Raw genomic sequence first — 23,012 nt, forward strand, 5'->3', positions numbered from 1 at the left:
AATCTGTGTACTTGGGTGGCTCAAAAACCTACGATGGACTACGGAAGTAGATGAGAAAGTTATCTAAGGTATCTCAGGAGCTCAGTTCAGATTTAGGAATGAGAAGGGTTGCTGAGAAACTTGTACCTTGGGTTCTGATGACCAGGAGAAAGAACATCGCCTGGAAACATGCCGTGATTTGAAAAAACGGCTCCAAAGTGACCCTGACTTTTCCCCACAGTCACTGCTGGTGACATGCTATTCTTTCAAGTCCAAAGAAAACAGCAATCAAACCAGTGGCAGACAGCACTGTCACCTCTCCCAAAAAAAAAGCTCATCAAGTGAAATCAAAGATCAAGGTGCTGCTCATTTGGTTTTTGGATAGTTCATTTGGAGCTTATTCTACGAGGTCAGACGGTTAATCAAACTTTTTATTTAGAGATTCTGAAAAGATTGCATAACAGTGTGTGACAAAAAAGGCCTGATTTGTGGCAGACAGGGGACTGGTTTTGCCACCGTGGCAATGCACCTGCTCACACAGCCATCTCAGTGTGCCAGTTTTGGGCAAAAACAAAAAACTAGCATGCCTGTCTTGCCCCACACACCTTACTCACCAGACCTTGCTCTAAGCAACTTTTTTTGGTTCTACAAAAGCAGAGGGACATGAAAGGACAGGGACTGGGGGATATAGAACAGTGAAGCAAAAAATGAGGGAGGTGCTGTCAGCCAAATGTTTCCGAGAATGAAATCAAAGATTTGGCTAATATATTCAATGCAATGGAGAACGCTCTGATGGTGATTAGGTTGTTTTGTGAACAATACATAAATATATAGCTTTTAAAAATGAATTCCGGAGGTCTTAGGGGGGCTACATCCTTGTATGTATGATATTCCATCACCAAAAGCAGTATCTGACAGATTAAAGTCTATGAAGCTTACCTACTGAGAACAACCCTATGAGCTCAGGAGTTACTGTCTTCTTCAAAGATGAGCACTAAACCCAGGTTTGGACAAGTCACTGACTTGCCCACTGCAATACTACCAGAAAGTGAGAGATTTTCAAATAAACCCAAGGACACCCAAAAATTAGCAATGCACCACACATGGGTTCTCTTCAGTTCACAAGAAACATTTGATTTCCTTTTTCCCCCTGGGGAATGAAAACACACCACCTTTAAAGATTGCTAAGAATTCACTGTTCATTTCTAATGTTCATAATTATCATAATCCTCTCAGCTCTTGACTGGTGGACACAATAGGTGAGATGGAAACTGTTGAGACAGAGGAACGGCGGGCCGAGAGGGGAAAGCACTACCCTCACTCTCACGGTCGCACCCCCAGGCCCATGTTACACTGGGCGATCCCCCACGACTAAGCAAAGGGGCAATCAAGCCAGCCAGGTCTGAACAGGAACGACTAAATTAGGGGTGTTAACATGGCTGGAACCTTTATAGCAAGAAATGGAGCCTCCATATCGGAAACCACATTTTCCTTGAGGACAGCTCAAAATAGTCACTGTGATTACAGCCGAAGCCATGTTGTCTGCATTCAGACGTGGATCCCCACCACAAGGAAACTACGTCTCAAATGATTGCGTAGCACCAAGCAAAACCTTTAAGCCTGAAATGAGAGTTGGGAGGGAAATGTCAACATAAACGCTGATTTTATGGATACAATTTCAACAGTACACATTTTCCTATTACTCCCATGAAGTATTTCACTGATATCAAAATCCCTCCAAGCCTTACATAATGTAAGTGTCGCCTGGACACGTTCACACGTCCCCGTTTCTTTGGCTCTCAGCAACATCAGCAATTCACCACTCATGCACTGGGAAGAGAAAAAGCAAACCACTGGACAATTACAGCATCCCCAGAACTGCCGCCAACAGGCTACTGCCTCTGTGTGATTTGTGAATTGATTGTTTCTTCGTTGGCTTATGGAAACCAGAGAATTGGACATAAATGTATTAAATGTTTGTATATTACAAATCTACTCCTAAAATTTAACATGAGGATTGAACTCTCTCCAAACTCAGACAATTATGAAACTCCTTAAACAAGTATCATAATATAGGCTAGATTTACTATGTCTCCTTTAGCTTACATTTTGTTTTGGGTCTTTTTTTTGTTTTGTTGTTGCTGTTGGTGGTGGTGGTGGTGATGGTGTGTGTGTGTGTGTGTGTGTGTGTGTGAGTGTGTGTGTGTTTTAACTGATTTCACTAGCTCCAGGTCAAAACCTCTTGATTTAAATGTATGCTTTTATTAAAATTGTCGACAACCTGGATTAAAATATTTTTATTTCAATAGGCTCTTAATATTTTAAAAAATAAAAGTTTTGTTGTGGTTGTTTGCTTTATTTTAAAATAGAATAGCTAGCTCTTCATCAAAATGTATTCCATTTATTTCTCTGGCATTATAATATCATGTCATATGCAGACTAATAGTTAATTTTCCAAATTCATTTTAGAAAATAATACCAAAGGCAGCATTCTCTTAATAAGAATTAATCTCTGTATTATTTCAAATCTACATACCAACCTCTGGGCTACGCATTTTTAAAGCCAGGTGATACCGTTTTACAAAGCTTGCATTTTCAACTGCAGAAGTTAACAGCGTTGCTTAAAAGTATAAAGATGGATCTAATTCCACCATTAGGAAATCCTTGTCCAGACACCAATTTTTCCACCTTAGGATTACCATCTCCACACTGCAAGCCTTTGACAAATGGGGGCTTTCCAAGAGTGTGGGGTATTCTTGATTCAATTCAAAGCAAAAACATACGGTCCCTTTCCTTTGCCAATAAAAGTAAGAAAAAACCCACAGTACATTAAACACATTTTATCAAGGATGCCTCCTGGGTAGCCCAAGACCAACCCCCCCCCCAAAAAAAATACCCACCTCAAGGCAGGCTGTCAAGGACTAAGCAGTGACGCAGAGTCACTTTGTAGGTGTCAAAACCTCAATCAGAAAATCAGGACCAGAGGGCAGACCACAGGAGGAAATGGACATGGGAAGAATATCAAACAGCTGCTTATTGCTGAGCTAAAGTAAGGCAGATACCCATGGGGAGGTCAAGCAAAACACTTGGAGGGCACATTGAAGCACAGCCTGAAACAATGTAACAAAGCAGGGGACAGCTGGGAAACAACTGCTTGGGAACACAGGCTTGCCGCTGGGGCAGAATGGGGATGCAAGTTAACAAACAGCAACACAAGCATCCTGGAGGCTGCCCCTCTGAGCCAAAGCAGCAGGCGCTTCCTGCAAGGCCAAGCTTGACTGCCAGGGCCACATGGCACATAGAGACTTACAACTGCAGGAAAACCTCTGCTCGTCACGACGGACAGAATCCAGGGCCTCATTGAACTACACCCATGCCAGTTCCAGAGACGGGAGTTCTGGATCATCCTCACCGCTTGGTGCTAATTGTCTACATTGCCAAGCAGTACATGAGCAATAGCCTACATTTATGTGAATACAAGGTAAATCGAGGCATCATGCTCACTGGAGTGCCCTCAACTGTATCACTGTCAAGAAAACACAGCCATAGACAAATCCATAAATGAACGGATGTAGATGTCCTTGGAAAAGGTGCTACAGGGCAGATCTGTCCCCCAGGCCATAATAGCAGCTCCTGATTTGGATGATAACCCTACATTAACAGATAACCTGTGCGTATAAATAATTTATGTGTGTGTGTGTATATATATATACATACATATATATACATATATATATATATAAACACTACTTCCTAGGAGTGACCACTTCAGCTGGCTGCCCCCTGAGCAAGGCTCCATGCCTTCTGAGATTGCATTTGTGACTGAGCACCAAGGAGGAGTGCTATTCAAACTGCCCAGGGCAATGAAAAAAAGAACCCTGGATTTCATAGGCTTCAAGGACACCTACGGCTTTCCATGTCCTACATGGTGCGACAAAAACAAGCGGGTCTAGCTCTCCCCTCGCTTCATGCCATACGTGCAGGTACTGGCCAAAATGTCCCCGTCATCCCCCTGGCCCTTGACTTTGTTGCACTGGATTAGCTTGAGACCAAAGTCGGTACAATCAAGAACCCGCACCACGAAGACATTGCTTGAGAGCTCCGGTTACAACACTTGCTGGTCTGGCCACGGAGCTACAGAGAGGACTGCCAGTGCCCACAAGAACCTGATGGCCAGACCGAAGGATGAAGACGGAAACGCAGATCCCACGGCATTGCCAAAGCTCTTGTAGGTCAACTAGCGAAACTCGGCCTTCACTTAACTAGGCCTATGTCAATTTCGACCAAGGCTCACTGTCAAGATACAGAATCTGCTCCCTAAGTTAAAGGCTCAGTGACAAAGTTTCATCAAGAGCTTAAATTAGTAAAACAGAGCCGAACTCCAAAACAACCCATACCTTCGGTATTTCATGAGCAGAGTTGTTTTGAGTTTCGCCTTCCTATTACTGAGTGGGGAAGATAAGCTGTGTATTTCCCTTTCCACCCACTTGCCGAGTCAGAAATTTGAGCATAATTCTTAACTCCTCTCCCCACTCCCACCCTGTGATCCTACACATTCCCCCAGGCTCCAGGTAAGGTCAACTGTACCTTGTCCTTCCTTCTCTTATCAACCCAAAGCTCCTTCTCACTTCTCTTACCACCTATTGCAAGTCCTTTATCACCTGGGAGTATGAACTTTCCAGTAGACTCAACCTTCCATTAAATCGCAGCATAGCTTCCTACTCTGCCTGCTTCGGATTTGATCTCACATCCTGAAACCTTACCTGAAATGCTAGGTCTGTAAGTGATGGCCTAGCAGCTGCCTGCCTACCTTACCAGTTCCTCTCTCTTCCCTCCGCCAAAAATCTCCTCCTCCCGGTATGTAAAGAAATGCTCTGCTCCCTGATCACCAAGACTCCAACTCGTTTCTCTGCCTGCACATTTTTTCCAAACATTCCTCTTATCTTCGGGAGTTACTTCAGGCACCAGCTTCTGATAAAAGCCTCTTGCAACCTGCCCTCCAGTCGGGGTCAAGTGCCCCGCTTATGGACGCAGACTCAAAAGCATGAGAATTTTAGAGGAACAGTCTGTTGATTTGATTGCCTCCACACTGCTTCAGGTTACAGGCTGCATGGTCTTCAGGACCGGTTCCCCTATGAGCTAACGCTGTGAGTGACACAGCAAGGCACGTACAGATACTTGTTAAAGGAAAACAGGGATGACATGAGCTGAGAGTATCACAAACTGATGTCCTCTCAGAAGATAGCCTATCTCTGACTAAGAATGATTTACCACTTGGCACTCAAAGACCAAAGCCTACTTGAGATGATTTCTTGAATTAAAAATAAACCAATGTCAAATCTTTCTCCAAAATTTGAATATAATTATATTGTACACTATAATTTGCGGAACGCAGACTACTTAAAATGAAAAGCATATCCTTCTTTCTCCATTACTTCTTATTTACAACAGCTATTTTCTGGCCTCTGGATAGGTGCACCACAAATTAATCTACAATGCAATTAGTAAATGTTGTTAAATCTTTTGATTGATGTATAGATAAGGACAATTAGTCCCTAATCATCTTAGTTGCTGTCTTAATTTCCATTAGCCTCCTCCTTTTCTAATGCCAGTGTTTTTACAGAATAGAAATTCATTTGGAAAGAATATGGGTAAATTAACAGCAAATGATGTAGTTCTTAGGGGAAAAAAATCTTTACTATTCAAATAATTGCCTTTAAGTGAAACAAAACTAATAATATTTTACAAAAGAAAGCACTCGTTAGTTTTCATTTACTCAAGAACTTGAGAGAGAATGTTGTTCAAGTTTTCAATAAAACTACAGCTGCAATGTTACTTGGACCTATTTCTACCAATTTCAGTCTATTCTGGTAAACTCTTTCAGAACGCACAAACAGCTTGCAGACATACAAAGAAGATTTTCTTCTAATGCAGTAGGTAAGCTGCATGCAAAGCATTTCCCCTATTTTCATAAAGACTTTCAACGATGCCTAAAAAACAAATATTCAGGCCAGTTCTGGTTTATGGGTAAGGTTTTATGTAGGTTCGGATAAGCAGTTTACAATAAATAACATTCTTTTCAATGTTATGATTTATAGAAAATCTTTGAACTTTATTTTCAGTGATTTTTTCCTTAAACAATGAAGACACAAAAAGAAACAGAAAAGTATGCTTAATGTTAAAGATAATTATAGTATTTAAGTATCAGCTATGACCTATGGTGAGTCTAGAAGATTCGAGGCTGAATAAATAGTTTAAAGGTGTCCAGTAGGCACAGTGGGTCAGCCCTCGGCTACTGACTAAGGCCAGTTCCGCTTGGCTCTCCGCTCCCATCACCACTGACCACCTCAGAAACCTAGGGCGCAGGGGCCTGCTCTGTGCTAGAGACTCGCTAGGAGTCAGAAGCAACTCAATAGTGGTGAGATGCGTTTAGCTGAACATTAAATTTGCTAACCCTTTCGGATTTTCAAATGGCCAAAACTGAAGCTCACAGAGTTAATGATCAGAATTCACATCCCAAGGACAAGCATGGGTTTTTATTATGAGTAAATGGGTTTTTATTATAAGGAAAGCTTTAAAAATAAAAAGGAAATAACCTTACTATCTGTGACCTCACCCAATTCCACTGCCACCACAGTGACTTTAATTATATAGGGGTTTTGAGACAGTAGGACTGTACTGGAGTAGACAAAGTCTGGGCAGGGGCAGTGGGTTTGAACAGTTAATAGGTCAACACTTACCTGACAGTATCACCAGAGCTCTGGAAATTCATCAAGAACCACACAACAAAAATCTACCAAGAATGAAAAATATCAAATAGCCACAAACACAGATGAATTTCTAACGTATCATTTTCGTTTATGTCTAAATTTCACATAAAGAAGCTGATAATCAGTTTCTGCTCTGGTCTCATTCACAAAAATATCAACCCAAACTACACTCTGCATTGCAAAAAAAATGACAAAAAATTCAATATTACTGATTTGATTCTAGCTCACAAAGACCCACACACAGGGCAGAACTGCCTCTAAGGGTTTCTGAAACTGTGACTCATGCCCGCTTACCACTCCAAGAAAGAAAAGCTCATTCAAAACTTCCCGCGAACCAGTCCTCCTCCATCCATATCATTATTGGAAAGCACAGCCTCATAAAAACTGAGCAAAGGTAAATGCCTCTTCAAGCTATCTTCCCTCAATTCCACCAAAGTTCATTTATAGGTTTGCTCTAACTGCCTCTCCCTCAGCATGGACAGCCCACATCCCCTTATCCATCCCAATTATAAGTTGATGGAGAACTGAAATTCATCTGTTGAAATGTGCTTAACATTTGTTGTTTTATAAATTTAAATTAATTCCAGAGGGTTGAGGTAACTTATAAAAAATCGTGGTTTTTTTCTTTAATAAATAAAAACAATTAATAGTCAGTATACTAAAATACTGAGTGAATTTTCACCTGAATATTCTAAAATTGTTTCAAGGAACAGACGTGGAGAATAGGAGGCTGCTATCCCACAAGAACCAAAAGTGTTCTTTGCAGGAGCTTGCCTGGTACTGTTAGAAGTTAGCTATCAGTAGGAACAGAATAAACATTCCAAGTCAGAATCAGGTAACGCATGCCGAAGACATGCACTGATGACTGTGGTAAAGGAAAACATCTCTGCTTGATACCGTTTAGGTTACCATGCCTCCTCTGCCATTCCACGGGGGGCAATATGGCCAATGTTTTCCTCAAAATCATTAATTGCCCCCAAATGACCAATTTCCAGTGTATTTCTGAGGCATCAATTTGAGGCCTGTTTTAAGCGGGGAGCTACCCCCCGCAATCCTTAGAGCCACCCTGACTGAAGAGAAGAAGGCCACCGAGGGCCCTGCTCCCATCTGGAAACATATTTAGCTTAACTGTGCTATGGGAAACGCTTTTCTCCTTGTGGAAGGCACACCAGCAAAAGATAGTAATAATTAACAAAAACAAGAAATGTTAGTATTCTAAGCCAACACTTTTTCTCTTTTTATAGGGAATCCGTAGAAAACTGTTAGGTGATATATCTGATTTAATCAGGAAAGAGATAAGATTCTGAAAAACAGAACTGTGTGTCAGATATGCTTTGATCTTCACCACCTACTGCTTGAAGAAGTATAGGAAAAAATATCTTCTCTAGCTATTTACTGAAAAATTCATCACCAGATTTAGGTATTATACAGTTCCATCCAGAACACATGCTAAGCAAATGACTGATTAACAAATCAGACTACCACACAACTCTGAATCTGAACACAATCCAAAGAGAAAAAGGCTTTGGCACTGAAGAGGGAGCCCATGAGTACTGTCACAAAATGCCCTGCCAAGCAGAACCAAAGTACCAAAGATTATTCACACTCAATGCACTGTAATTGGTCCTTTTACCCTGCAGAAGGAAAGGCGTGCTTGGATTGGCCACAATGTCTATTCAAAAGCAGCCTTAGTGCACAGAGAAGAAGAAATGTAGAAAAAAGCACAAGAAAAGAAAGCGAGGTGAGGAGAACTGCTCATGTGTTGAGACCAAGCGGCTGCGGATCACAAGAGTGGCAGGTTAGAGGCAGAGCCAGGGCCAGAGGCACAGCAGGTGGGAACGGAAGCAGTCTTCCTCCAAGCAGAAGAGAGAGAAACAGCCGGAAGGTAGAGCAACTCTGTTGAGGAAGAAAAGAATGAAGAGCTAAAGATACAGTGATGCTGCGTCACTCAGCCTTCTGGTCCGTCAATCTTTATATTTAACATATAGCCATGCAGTGTTCATGTTTTCTAAAATGCACAGACAATGCCCATTACTTCACTTGCTGCTCACTCATGCTGTAGTTTGATGCTATTATAATCACCGTTTTGTGCCACATCACATCCACTTGGGGTTACAGCCAACTAAATATACATCCATGGTCCCAATTCCTGTAAAGTCAATTATAATAAATATTTGAGGCACACAAATGGCGCATAGTAACGGGCAGGTGCTACTTCCCCATGCACTTTAAAAACATGAAGATGATGATGATGATAAAGACATTTCAGTGTATCTGGAAGGGTTTCTTTAATATTTTTGATGCACAGAAAGGTACACTATATACTAAGACAAACATCTGACAAACTTAAATTACATACAAATAGCACATTACTGTTCTGAGTTATGTGCAAATTTGATTTAAAGACAGATTTCAAAACAGAATTCATTCGTAATTAGGGAGCTGTTTGTATATAATATGGTCTTTACACCAAGTCCAAACCACACAATGTACCAGTCCACAGAACCAATCATGGACACTAAGCAGCACATAGCTATATTCCTCGTTATGTCCTGACCAATAAAATGACTGAGTTGTACAAAGTGAAGTAGTCCAAAGTACGTAACTAAGAAAGTGGTAATTCCAAGACTAGAATGCTAGTTGTTTCTCTTGGGCCACTGCTAATTTACTATACTGCCTCAACTTCATTATACTAACAGTTGATTTGGGTTTTTTTCTTATAAAAGGAATAAGCATATGTTATTTTAATAGGGCTACTGAAAAAAAATCTCTTAAGAATGTAAAACGTCATATATATGATCTTTTTAACCTGGAAAATATAAATTTTAGTCTCTGGACAATTCTGTTAAAGTCCCATATACAAAGGAGTTTCAAAGGTTAGAGGAAAAACAGAATTTACAATGGGATCTGTCCACGGCTTTGAAGCCCTTTGTACAGGGCTTTAATCAAGTTGTCCAAAGACTGAAGTTTCAGGGTACCAAGTTAAATGATCGTATAAGCCTCAACATTTCTAAATCCTATGTAGACACCCTTACACTATTTAGCATTACCTTTTGTGTAAATATCATTAATAAATCCTTATTTCCCACTTTCAGCTTCCTAAATACCTATATTTTACTGCCGGCCCAAAGTCTACAGAGTTTTCATATGCAAGCCAGATTCCTTTATCATGTATTGTTCACACAGAAACACAAGCCAATAAAAACACTGCCTCCAGAGGCTTGGTTTAGGCATTAGGATTTTCCTAGTCAAGTTTATCTATTCGTAAAATCTGTCTCCTACCTCTTTCACAGTAATGCTACAACAATGATGATACTGTGATAAAATGATGGTGACCGACAATTCAATAGAGATCATCTCCTAGGATTACAACAAGTTCTCTATGTTTTTAAAGTCTCAACTCAACCTCAAATCCATAAGGTCATTTTAAAGAAGTTATTACCGAGTAGACAAGAAAAGAAAAGCATCGATTAATTAAAACACAGACTGTATCCTTTCAAGGGGTTTTGCTGTTGTTTTAATCCTGGAACTCATCCAACCTTTCCGATCTGTAATCCACACTGAGCATATCTGTGATGCATTTACTTCATGCACAGTCTGATTGCTCAGCGCCGTGGGCCAGCAAAGCCGCCTCCATCCAGGGTATCAGTTGGAGCTCCCCAAAAAACAGTAAGTGAGAGAAATCGATAGACATAGATCGCAAAAGACCTATTTGAAGGAATTCACGAATGTGATCGTGGGGCTGCTGGCAAGGCCAAAATCTGTGGAGCAGGTTGGAAACTCTTGAGGCAGAATCCTTTTTCTTCCAGGAAACCTCCCCTATGGCTCAACTGATTGAACGAAGCTCAGCCTTCAACTGTTAGAATGAAGCCCACCCATATGATGGGAAGTAACCTGTTTAACTTAAAGTCAACTGGTTATAAATACTATGCTGGCAACATTAAGACTGGTTATTTGACTAAGCAATAGAGCACCCCAGCCTGCCCACATAAACTTAACCATCACACATGGAAATATGCTAGAAGTGAAGAAAAGCAGGGCCATCCCCAGGCAAACTGAGACGGTGCATGCACACTGTAACAAGGATGGATGATTCACTTGTTGACTGAAATTTGGGAAGCATGGGTCTAGAGACACATACCTAGAGCAGATGATCAGTGATACAGCAAGAGAGTCAACTCAAATGTCTCCTTAAGGTAAGGCAAGGAGGTCCATCAGGCTCCATGAGAAAAGCTGCCTTTAAATAGATAAAGAGTCAACTGTCTAAAGCCCTTTGCCTGCCACAGGCAGCTGCACCATCCTACCAGTGTGCATTCAGAAATAGCCAGTGACAATTCTCTCATAGAATCGTTTACATTTGTATGGATGAGATGTATGTGGTTTAAAAACACAATGAAATTTCATTTTCTGCTCCATACCATCACAAGTGAAAATACTGCTTTCTAAGGAACACAGACATGCACACACAATACAGAGATGGAAGAAAAGAAGTCCACAAAGATCATTTCATGGTGTCTATTAAGTAGCTTAGATATTCATGGTAAATTAGAGTTGTTTATAGTGAGCTAAACATTAATGTCATAATTTTTTATTCAAATCTCAAATCCTTGTTTGGGGTGGTGGTGGTGAATTTAGTGCATGCATGTCTCAGTAAGAGTAGTTAAAACTGTAACTCTTCTTTCTTTCACATAAATTCAGTGACATAAATTCAGTACTAATTTTATTCTTTCATTAACGTAAGAAAAAGAACTCTCTCATTTTAAAGGAAGCTTACCAAATGAATTCAAATATACCCATTTTTCACATAAGCTATAAATAATTGCTTCCATCTATTTCTGCAAATAAAAAATGTCTCTTTGCCTGATTAAACTTCTTCATCATCTGAGAACTTTTCTTCTGCAAATTTGTAGTTGGAAAATTTGCCAGTAGAAGCTTGCTTTGTCAAAGTGAGTTCTTTTCTATTGCTTTGGGAAAGCAGTCTGCAGTTAATTGTTGGAGGAGGGGAGCACCCTGTGCTAACAGAAAAACACTTGACAAACTCTCCATACCCACATGTTCAACTGTAAGACATCTTACCAGATCCCAGTAGCAGGCTCAGCATTCCTAATACATATGAAAGCTTGACCACAGGAAAGCAGAAGTAGTCAAAAGGCCATCTGCACAACAATGAGGAGCGTCCCAGATGAGCCAGCACTGCTCATCATGGCTACCCCCAGACGCTCCCAAATGATGACAAATGTGCTCCCAAAATGAGAACGGTAGACAGGTCTGTGGATGTAATCTCCACAGCCACCACCTAAGCGACACCCTGCAGAGGATACAATTTCCCGGAATATCACTTCGGCACGCACTCACAGCCAGTCAGATTCATTCCATTCGGGAGAAGTCTGTTACAAAACAGTTTAGCTATGGACTCATTTTTAATCCCAAAGATACTACACAGAGGAGAAAGCAGGAAAGGCAGGCAGGCATTCATCGTGAAACAAGTTGAAAATTAACACAAATAAATAAGTTGCTTACTTTCCCCAAAGTGTTTTCACTTTATATGCCTCTCTGAAAGCCTCATTATACAACCTTGGATTTTCTTACAATCGCAGTACTAATATTCTTTTTTTTTTAATCCTAACCATCAGCATACTCAATATAACCTGACTCCCAGATTCCATTGGGAAAAACAAGAGAGCGAACATAGGGTTATGATTCACATCCTTTCTGCCTCTTTATAGACTTATTCATAATTGACACACAAAATGTCACTTGGCAAAGCTGTGAAGATGTGACTTGCTTCATTCATCTTAAAAAAAAAAGTCCAAAACAAAACATTCTTATTCAGTCGGAAGCCAAATCGGGAATGTATTCTACGTTAATATCCAAAGAATGCCAAGCATGCAGCAGGGTTATATGGATTGCCATTCTTCCCCATGGATCTTGAACCAGTGTGGAAACATAGCTGCCTGAGCTACTTCAGCCCCACCATTGAACAGTGCTCAAAATGCCAAGAGCCCCAGTGGCCACTCTACAACAAAGAAGACATTCTCTGAAGTTACAATATTCCTATGTGATGCCAAGGGAGAGTTTCTCAGTAAAGAACGTAAAAAACTTCTACTTCTAAAGAAATCAATAATCCCTGGGATCACTATTAGGAAAAAGAAAACGCATGTTTATTATCAAAGCTCATGAAATTTTCCAACCTGCAAATCTCAATAAACTCCTTTTACCTCTGCAAGAATGTTTCTACACATTATTTTAAAGTAAAACATACCATGATTATTAAATCCATACTGAACTGGCGGTTTGTTTTTGGTTTTGCCTTACCTTGATGCTCCTGAGGCATATACAAACATTATTGTAATAAGTCCCACAGAAATGAAGAAATGGGATAATCATCAAGGACTCGGGGCTCTGACAGCATTGAGACAGAGAGCACTTTACCTGTCCACAACACTTAGCACACTGCTGCCTTTCCATGGGACAAATTACAAAACGGAGGCAGTCAGTCTCCTTGAGTCTAACTACACGGGGGCCCCTGCCTCACTCTCATATCACAGAATGCCACGGCAGAGAAGTCAAGCAACTCCAGACTGTATCAAGTTATCCTAAGCAAATAGCATCTCCTCTTGCCAAACACGAAGGCACTTCGAAAAAAGATACAGTAGCAGTGGCCCCAAGCAATGTGAGATGTGTATAAGGAACCTCCAAAGACCTGAATACACAGTAAAATGGGATGCGAAAGTCAGAATTGTCCACTCTTACCCCTATTCCATAGTCATTTGTTATACATGAGGAAACCAAAACACCTCTCTCCAGCTCGCCTATAACAAATTTGATTTCTAGTTCTGAAAGTAAACTAGAGGGGAGAAAAATCTCTAAAGAGAATAAATCACTTCGAGAACATAACAGGAAGTTTTAAAGTAAAACCCTTAAAGTAAGTCATTTTAGGGTTCCCTCCTTCCACAGAATTCTCTTCAGTAAGGTTTCTCTGTAGAAACACTTTCCCATTCACCTGTAAAGAAAAAAAGTCACAGTGATAAACACAACAAGTAAACGCAAAAACTTTATGAAAAACCAAAAGGAACATTACGCCACTTCCTTCCATAATCCCAGAGTACCAGAGACAGATGCGAAAGGACAGCTAAACGACTAGAGAAGAGAACCACGATAGTGCTGTGCTGTTGAACTTCATCGCCTGGAAAACACAGCCGACCGTCTCTAAAGGCAAGATGAGCATCCCTGTGGTCCGTTGAGGCAAAGCTTTTCACTGATGCAGACCTCCAAGGACACACCTGGCCCGATCTCAGGAGGTCTTCGGTAAAGTGTTTCAGAGTTTTCACAGGTGTGAATCAAGAGCCAGTGGGCACTAGACCAAGAATAAGGCCAGTCTATGCCACCTTATATCCCAGGTATGGATGTCCTGGAGAAGAAGGTAACACAGTCCAAATAAACAATTTAAATATAAGAAAGTATCAAAATACATATGGATAGAGACAAGTGTTACCAAACCAAATGGCAAAGCAAACTCATTGCCATCGCATTGATTACGATTCACAGGGACCCAATAGTACAGACCAGAGCTACTCCTGAGGGGGGGGGGGGGAAGGAGTTCTTAGACTGTAAGTCTTTACATAAATAGAAGCCTCAACTTTCTCCCCAGATTATCTGGTGGTTTTGAACGATAGACCTTGCAGGTAACCCACTATGCCACAGGGGCACCTTACAAGTTACCAAAGAAGTAAATTTAAGAGAAATTCAACTTGTCAAAGAGCAAACTATCAATTTGCTTCTATAAGTCTATCATCAAGATTCAAAAACGTTACAGTACCTGTTAAAAGTATACGTAGGAACACAGAGTACTAGATTGGACGCCTATTCACAAGGGTGAGCATCTGCTATATATGTACTATGTACAATATATATATATATATATATATATATATATGAAACGCATATCTAGAAATATTCATAATTACGCCACTGCTGAATTTAGCAGTTTATTCCTCAAAGACATATATAAAAAAAATCAAAGGAACCATCCATCATTGTGTATAATTACACCTGCAATTATTCGAAATATGGTGCCTTTTTCACACTGTGAAAAATAGAAAGTATGTAATTCCTAATGCTGTGCCCCACTACTTTTTCCAAAGGGGATCCCAAATGATGGTAGCCATTCATAGAAGTGTGCACACTCAAAAGTCCGCCCAAATTGCCATCAAGGCTGCCACACTTGTCTCACCTATGAGACCACTGCAGGCCACAGAGCCCACACGATGCATGGCTATCAAACACATTCAAGGACCAATGTTACCCTGTTAAAAGCACTTTGGGTAACTACAATAACAATAAGAAAGCAGGTGTGTCAGCCACATTTTTCCTTGTAAGCTCACCCTAAAAGTAAATTTTGGCTTTTTCTAACATTCTAAAGGCACCTGGTTTTAGAGAAAAAGCCATTTTAAACTATGATGAATGGCTGAACCATCAGGGACATTTAAAACAGGTGATTTTACTGTGCTGAGCAGCAGCAAAGAGATTAGGCAGAGACTGCTCCTAACTCACTGGAATCTAAAAGGCACCTATTTTCAGGGGACTCTGTGGAACGATAGGGGGCATGAGAGCTGAAAAAACTGAGTGCAGGTGACAGATGCCCATAGAATCACCAACATAAATTAATAATCAAATACATGGGTGCTATGTTGCTGGTAGGTGCCATCAAGTGGGTTCCAACTCATAGCAATTCCCTAGGTAACAAAAGCCAGCGCTCCCTGGTCCTGCTCCATCCTCGGAACCACTGCTATGCCTGGGTCCATGTTGTAGCCTCTGTGCCAATCTAACTCACGAAAGGTCTTCCTCGGATTGCTGACTGTCTAATTCACCAAGCATGATGCCCTTCTCTAGGGACTGATCCTTCCTAAAAGCATGCCCAAAGTGTAGGAGATGCAGCTTGGCAGCATGTCTTGCCAGACAGATCTGTTCATTCCTCGGGATGTGGTTACGTGTTTCTCTCTCTCTTTCGCTGTGTATGAAATCCCTGTGGGGCAGTGATAAGGCACTGCTGGCAAGATTTCGGTTTGAAAACATGAACCCATTCCATGGAGGAAAGGTGTGGCGGTCTACTACTTCTGCAGAGATTTACAGGCTTGAAAACCCTATGCGTTGGTTCCACTCTGCTTTATCAGATTGCTACGAGTGTGAATCACTGGACATCTATGGGTTCATCTGTATGTGCATGTACACACACATACGTGACAGCGCCTTGACAAGATAGACTGACACACTGGCGCCCACAATGGGCTCACACAGAACAGTTGTTGAGGCTGACGCAGGACTGGGCAGGGCTTCAATCTGTGGTACAGAGTCCCCATGAGTGGGAATCAACTGCAAGCTAAGTAACAACAATAACTCCATGCTTGACAGGATGTGGACCATCCCTTTCTCTAGTATATCCACTCTATAGATGCATACTTGCTAGTTATTGATGATACTCTTCTAGTGTACCTAATTTATAAATTAAACTGTATAAGTATTTATGTACTGGACCCAACAATAGAGAGAGAGTTGGGTACTATCCACTATTTCAGGTATCCACTGGGCATCTTGGAACATATCCCCTGAGAATAAGGGCAGGGTCGTGTGTGTGTGTGTGTGTGTGTGTGCATGTTTTCAATAAAGAGCTATTCAATATGATAAAGTAGAACAGTCCCACTAGGTTTTCAAAAGGTTTTCAGCTTTGATCTGACAACAATCACTAAGCGTTCTGTTCTATGAAGCAGCTGGATCAGTTTAGTCACCTTTTGGGTAGCAGCTGAGAACTTAGCCAGTGTGTCACAAAGACACTCTTTGTGCGCACGTGGCTGTGTGTGTGTGGAGAGAGTAAAACCTGTGAATTTGGGACATCATGCACGGCAGAAACTTCTCAGATAAGGAAAACCATCTATTTCCCTCCAGTACAGAGTGAGAGAAGAGCGATGCGATTGTACCTTGCCGCAGACAGAGAGCTTATGAGACCCGCCACACAAGGCAGTGCTATGGAGGTCCGGCCTCCCCAGACCTCGCTGTGTGGGTGTATTCATATATGCAAAAGGCAAGCAAGAGACAGATGGCAGGCAACTTTCTCGATGGTATTTGTCCATGTCCACTAGGTGCCTGCATTTGGGTCACTTGCGAAAACCCTCACGTGACAGAACCAATGGCAGTAACAAAAAGACGCTCATGTCTTCCTTCTAATTCACTGTGAAGGAATACACTTGTTCAAACCAGCAAAAAGGGTTTTTTCTAACAGACAGAAGAAAATACCACGGAAAGTACTTCATGAGCTGTAAATTATCTCCCGCTGCAGTTTTCCACTGAGAAGGAAATTTAAAAAGTTAAGTAACACTCCTGTGAACACTGGCTTCTTCCAATAATGGACAAATGCTACAATTTGTGATACAAAGCATCTCTCTCCCGAATTTTAAATGTACAATAACAATTGCTCAATAGGCTGTCACTAAATACCATGCATGCTTTCAGTGGCTGAACACACTGGAATTTTAAGATAATAATCCCCGATTGGTCCGAAAGCAAGTTAGAGAGAACTCTGCAGGGTGGTGGATTATTGAATGCCGCTCTTCCAACCAAGGTTTCTAGCTCCCACCAAATCACCTTCCCCCTCACAGGTCTGCTAAGACGATGGGGGAAGATACTGACAGGATTCACCAGTGAGTAACGGTGAGCAGGTGTCCCTGGAATGCTGTCTTTCTGTGTATAAAATGAGCCCTTGAGAAATAGGAGGAGGGATCCCATTACCAGCCAGAGCTAAGAGTGGAGCACGTCCTCTAGCCCTGAGATCCCTGCACAGAGAACCTCCTGGATACAGAAGACAATTCGCATCAGAGGAGCGACTGCAGAAGCAGGCGCTAGAGCACGGAACAGCGTGGTGGGCTTCCCAAACCAGGGAGCAAGTAAAGCACAGAGCTTTTGTGTAAGAGGCTGGCTTGTGGAGTGGGGTGACTGACAAAACTGGGAACGCTCGACTTGTTGACTCATGGAAGTGAAGCTGGGTGTCTTGAGGCTGGGGCTTACAGGAGCGAGGTGCCTCTGGACACTTATCATAATTCAAGGTGCTAAACTTACTAACCCACAGAGCCTGAGCTGAATGCCATCTGGTGGAAGTTTAACGTGGAGTAGTACGCCCCTTTCGGTAATCATTAGCAGAGCTGAAAGAACTCTCTAAGATGTCCTGTTAAACAACTCTACCCTGAATATTTTTTCATTGGCATTAGAACTTGTTAATGTCTTTAATCAACCCTTTAATCATAATTTTTGTCTGTGAGTTCTGTGTAGTCACTGCAATCAATCTTAGGACCCACAGAGGTGAAAGAGAACAGCAATTAAGATACCTACGCTAAGGCAAGCTGAGTGGATGGATCATTTCTTAAGAGATTCATATCATATTGGAATCTAAACCCTGTAAGCATAATAACAGGAAGCAGCAATGCGGAAGAAATAGTTCAGTATCTGTTTAAAGAAATCTTAAAATGTTTCTAACTCATTATAATGTTTTAATTCCTCCATTCCTTCACTTTAAATGCCGATCATCAGGAAGGAAAGAAAACCCTTATTAATATTTCTATAAAAATCAATTTACATTTACTCTCAAATGTAAAATTAAGTTCAGTTTGTTCCTAAGTTTTACTAAGAGTTTGGGGTGATTTAAATCCAAAAGTACACTATTCTACTTCATTTATCCGAGTTTTATACAATTATTGCAAATGGGACAACTAAGGGACCTATAGGCTTCCCATCGGTCAACAGAGTGAAAAGTCTTCAAAGAAGTCAAAATCGAACTTCCTACTTCCACAACGTCAAATTGCCTTTCTGTTTGACTAATGTGTTATTTTACTAAAATGTGAAAGCTGAAATATATAGAAGCTGTTATTCCTTATTTACTTGCTTACATGTCATGCCAACAATTAGATTATATGGGCAAAATGAAATCAAACTTCAAAAGAACAGTCATGGTTTATCTTTGATGCTTTGAAATAAACCGACTCCACTCTTACTTTTATCTCCATGGGAGACTTATAATGGTATTTTTAAGGGGGAAGGAAAACAGGGGAAATGATGCAATGCCATTCTCGACAAAATATGTGAAGAGAACAGGGAATTTAAGGTCAGTAAGCTTTTTTTTCCACTGATCTAAAGCTTTCTTTCCCACATCTCTCCAGAAAATTAGAGAGGGTCTTTCACTGAGTCACATACAACATAACTTAAAATTTGGCGAAGATGGCATATTTATCATTCCCAATTTTTTCTAAGCCCAAACCTAAGATTCTGCAGTCATTACTGGATTGTAGGCAAAGGGGGTGAAGATGAAGCAGAAACCAAATCTGTTTCTTCATCAGATATTGTGAATCCTACACTTTTGCAGCTAGTTTCATCATATTATAGGCAATGCTTCACCGTAGCACAGAAACACTTGCAAAATATTGAAGTTTACTATATGGAAATTGATTCTGCTACAAGAAAGTTTTAGGTTACCACTTAATCTCAGTCAAGCTACATGAAACACTGAAAGTAATTGTATGTACAGTTTATAAAGTAAACGCGATCACTATATTTAAAAGAAATGATAACTTGGGAAGTACCGCAGCAATAATATTTAAGTTTCAGCAACATAAAGCCTTCCTAAAGTAAATGCCAGATTCTTTAGGCTAAAACACAAAGTCTTGATTCATTTAAGCTAGTCAGCCATGAAAAGCCATCTCCCTTCTTGCCTGCTACTTCTTCATTCCAACACAGCCTCCCTTATGGAACTGTATTTCACAAAAGGCCCACAGATGTCATTTAAGGGACATTTTAGATGTGATTTTATGGAATAGTGGAAATAAACACATTATTGTCATCCTGCAGTTTCTTCTTGACTCCTCAGCTCCCTCCCCTCTCCAGACCCCGATGAGTTACAGTAAAGTATATTTGAAAAGCTACAGTTGATGGTGCATTTTGACACATCACTTTAATATGCTTTGCATATTCCAAGTGGGTTCAGTGCCCCTATTAATATGTATTTCCCAATAGCTAGGCTACAGAAAAACCAAGTTTGATACTTTTAAAGTTTCATGCCCTTAAGAGGCTAGAATGGCACATGCGCTTCTACTGAGACATCAAAAGTACACTTTTCAAATTGCAGCACTGTAATTTGTACTTAGAGGCTCTCAATATATCAGTATAGAAATTCTTTATACTACATGGAGAATACTATCAATTAAAATATATAGGTGGACGATTACTCTAAACCCATGTATGTAGCTAATGAGAAGCCATGAAAATTAATACCTCGTTCAATCAATGACACATGAAGGATTTATAACAACTATCAACCGGTAAAGCACAACTGATTTATCATCACACTCACACCAATCTCCAACAGTTACAATTACCTAGCACTTCTGTCTGATGATTAAAGAAGCATTTGACCTAAAGAACAAAGTATGTGCAAAGTTAGTACTGCTTTAGTCGAAATCTTTAAAGAATAGTTTCTTCTGACTAGCACTCTTTTAAGGACTAGACAGAAAATACAAATACCATACAGCAGAATTCTTGATTAATCAGTGTGCTACAAGAGTAATAGTGTGTTACTTAAAAAAAACAAAACAAAAAAAAACCCTCTCCATTCTTGGTTTAAATACTTGTGATTCAAACTGTCCACAACAGAGACCATCATGGTCAAGAGTCATCCCTATACTTGGACTAGTAAAAAGTCACCCATCTTTGGATGCAAGGGCTTGTACAGCCAACACTCTAGAAGCAGCAGGTGCACCGTCCTGCCAAACTGGAGCAAAGAACAGCAGCTCACCTTGTTCTGTCTGCCACAACCACCAATGCGCAAGGCATGCAGTATCCTGACTTCAAAAGTCCTGGGCAGACAGCAGCTTCCTATCAACTAGTCACTGCTAAACACTACACAAAAGGCATTAAGGAGGTGTTGCTGAATGTTCCTGCGCCTATTATGGGGTGGGGGGGGTCTTCTTTAGAGACAAATGGGTAAGAACCAAGATTTGCTGCTTTAAAGCATGCTTTTAGTCAGAGAGTGGGGACACCAGAGAATTCAGACTATGGCTGGTTACCACCAGGAGAGGAACCTGCCTTCACCCCACTCACTATCAAGCACTCAGCTTAAGCTCACTGGCTGCCTTGCCCTGACCCTAGGGATCCATTCACTTTCCATAGCCCAGAGAGGCTGCTGAAAAGCTGTCAGAGTAAATCTGTGCACACTTTTTTGGATGGTTTAATTTCAATGGAGCATGAAACACCCCAGGACAGTTAATAAGTTTAGCCAGGCATGCTGTTCTCCCTAATATATTTTAATTATGCATCTGTTTTAATTGTAATCAAATTAAGTCACCGGAAAAGGCACAAATTGGAATTTTCCGTAATGGCTATTGGAGCTTTTCACCAGTTTCTAAACACTAACAACGTTTAAAAAACAGGTAGCGGCACCAGCACAACTGTGACATTTTCCAGAAATCGATGCCGTTTCTTAGACAACACAGTTCAGAACTCATTAGCCACCCAAACTAACCCACAAGCAAAAGACAACTTCAGTCTCTAGGGGCATCCTCTTCCCTAATTAGCACAAAAGAATCACTAATGTCTCCTGTAAACCTCCCAAATAGAAGTGAAAACTGAGACTTCACAAAGTGCTACCGGATCTGTCGATATGGGGGAGCAGGGGTGAGGAGCGGGAGACCATCATTAGCTTGGCACAAAGTAAAGTACTTCACACCCCGAACAGGAAAGTTGAATCAACGTACGATTCCTACTGCCACTATGCTGGCAGCTGCCAAGCATACGTTTTAACCTCGGGAAATAGTGTCCCATCAATAAAGGGAAATGGTACAGGAAGATCTATTAGGGGGCGGGCAGCGGCTTCCTCTCAGCCCAGACGTAGAATCGCTTAATGGGTTTTTGTTGCACCAAAGAACACCTAGGACTTTTTTTTCCTTTCTTTTTAAAAATACGTTCATTAAACAGTTTCCCAAATTGCTGGGATTTCCGTTAGGCAACTTAAGCGTCTGCCAACGGCCGAGAAGCAAAGGGGGGAACCTGCTGCAAACTAGGAACGCAGAACCCCCGCTCCCCGCGCAGCGCGCTCTCTCCGGTCCCGGCGGGTGCTTCTAGGTGTTCACGTCCGGGCACCCACTACACCTTCAAGGTCCTGGGCCAACGCCTCCACAATGCACTTGGAATCTGAATGCAGGAGGCTTCGGAGCCCCTGTGGAGCCCACTGCCCCTTGCGCTCACCCCGCCTTACCTGTCATCGTAGCAGAAATCCGCACTCAGGGTGTTGAGATACAAGGCGAGCCCCAGAGCGCTGCTCACCAACTCTGCAATCATCGCTCCACCGCCTTCCCTCCGGCTCGGCTCCCAGCGCGAGGGCAGCAGCGGCAACAAAACACAGAAGCATCAATCCCCACCTTCCGCCGGCTTCTCCTCCCAGCTTCACTTTTCCCTCGCTTCCCCACCCTCCGTGCTCGCCCTCCCTTCCTCCCTCGGGTCCTTCCGATCCACCGCTCCTTTCCTCCTCCTCCTCCTTCTCCTCCTCCTGCGAGCCTCGCTCCTCCGTCCTCCTCGGGTGAAGGCTCACGCCGCGCTCCCCATGCCCGGCGCCCGCCAGCGGCGTGCGGGCTTCGCGCTCCCCAGGCGGATGTGCAGGGCTGCTCCTTGGCACCGCTCGCGGTCCCCACCCTAACCCATGGCACTTCGGGTCGCCTAGGTGAAGAATGGGACAAGGAGGAGGTGGCCGAGTGTGGGGTGGAGGCAGAGGGGCCGGACCGAGCCGGGCTCTGGGACCAGCTGGAGAAAGAGCGGAGGGTGGGCGGGACGGGGCGAGCCCCCTCCCCTCGCCGCCTCCCCAGCGCGGGGCTCCCGGGCCGCTCGGGCGGACTCCAGCTGCCACGGGGGGCTGCAGCTCATTCACTCTTTATTAGCTCCGTCGTGGCCCCAGCCCTTTTCCAGTGAAGTGAGGAGCGCTGCCCAGAGACTCCCGAAGCTCCCGCGTGGGGCTCTCGGCGTTCCCCGCGCGCCTGCGTGGCCGACCCACCAACGTGGGCTAGCCCGGCCCCTTTCTGGCTCCTCCCAGGCGGCCCCGGGCTCGTAGCTCCTCCTACCCGCCCGCCCACCCCGAGGGGGCGGGGCAGTGGCGAATACTCCCCCCGCCCCCTCTGTCCTCTAATAGCTTTCACCTTCGATTTCACTCCGGAAAGCCCTGGGGGACCCCAGAGCGAC

At 42.4% G+C, this 23,012-nt stretch overlaps 1 protein-coding gene across 1 annotated transcript in view; it reads right to left on the minus strand.

Moving 5' to 3' along the window:
- Positions 1–22,798, minus strand: part of TMTC2 (transmembrane O-mannosyltransferase targeting cadherins 2) — a 489,624-nt gene extending 466,826 nt beyond the window's left edge. The window contains exon 1 of the mRNA XM_075551215.1: positions 22,039–22,798. Within this exon, the coding sequence (XP_075407330.1) occupies positions 22,039–22,121 (83 nt within the window). The 5' untranslated portion in view covers positions 22,122–22,798. The remainder of the gene's footprint in view (positions 1–22,038) is intronic.
- Positions 22,799–23,012: the final 214 nt, after the last annotated feature.

Source organism: Tenrec ecaudatus, chromosome 6, assembly GCF_050624435.1.
Source record: "Tenrec ecaudatus isolate mTenEca1 chromosome 6, mTenEca1.hap1, whole genome shotgun sequence".
NCBI classification, from domain to species: Eukaryota; Metazoa; Chordata; class Mammalia; order Afrosoricida; family Tenrecidae; genus Tenrec; species Tenrec ecaudatus.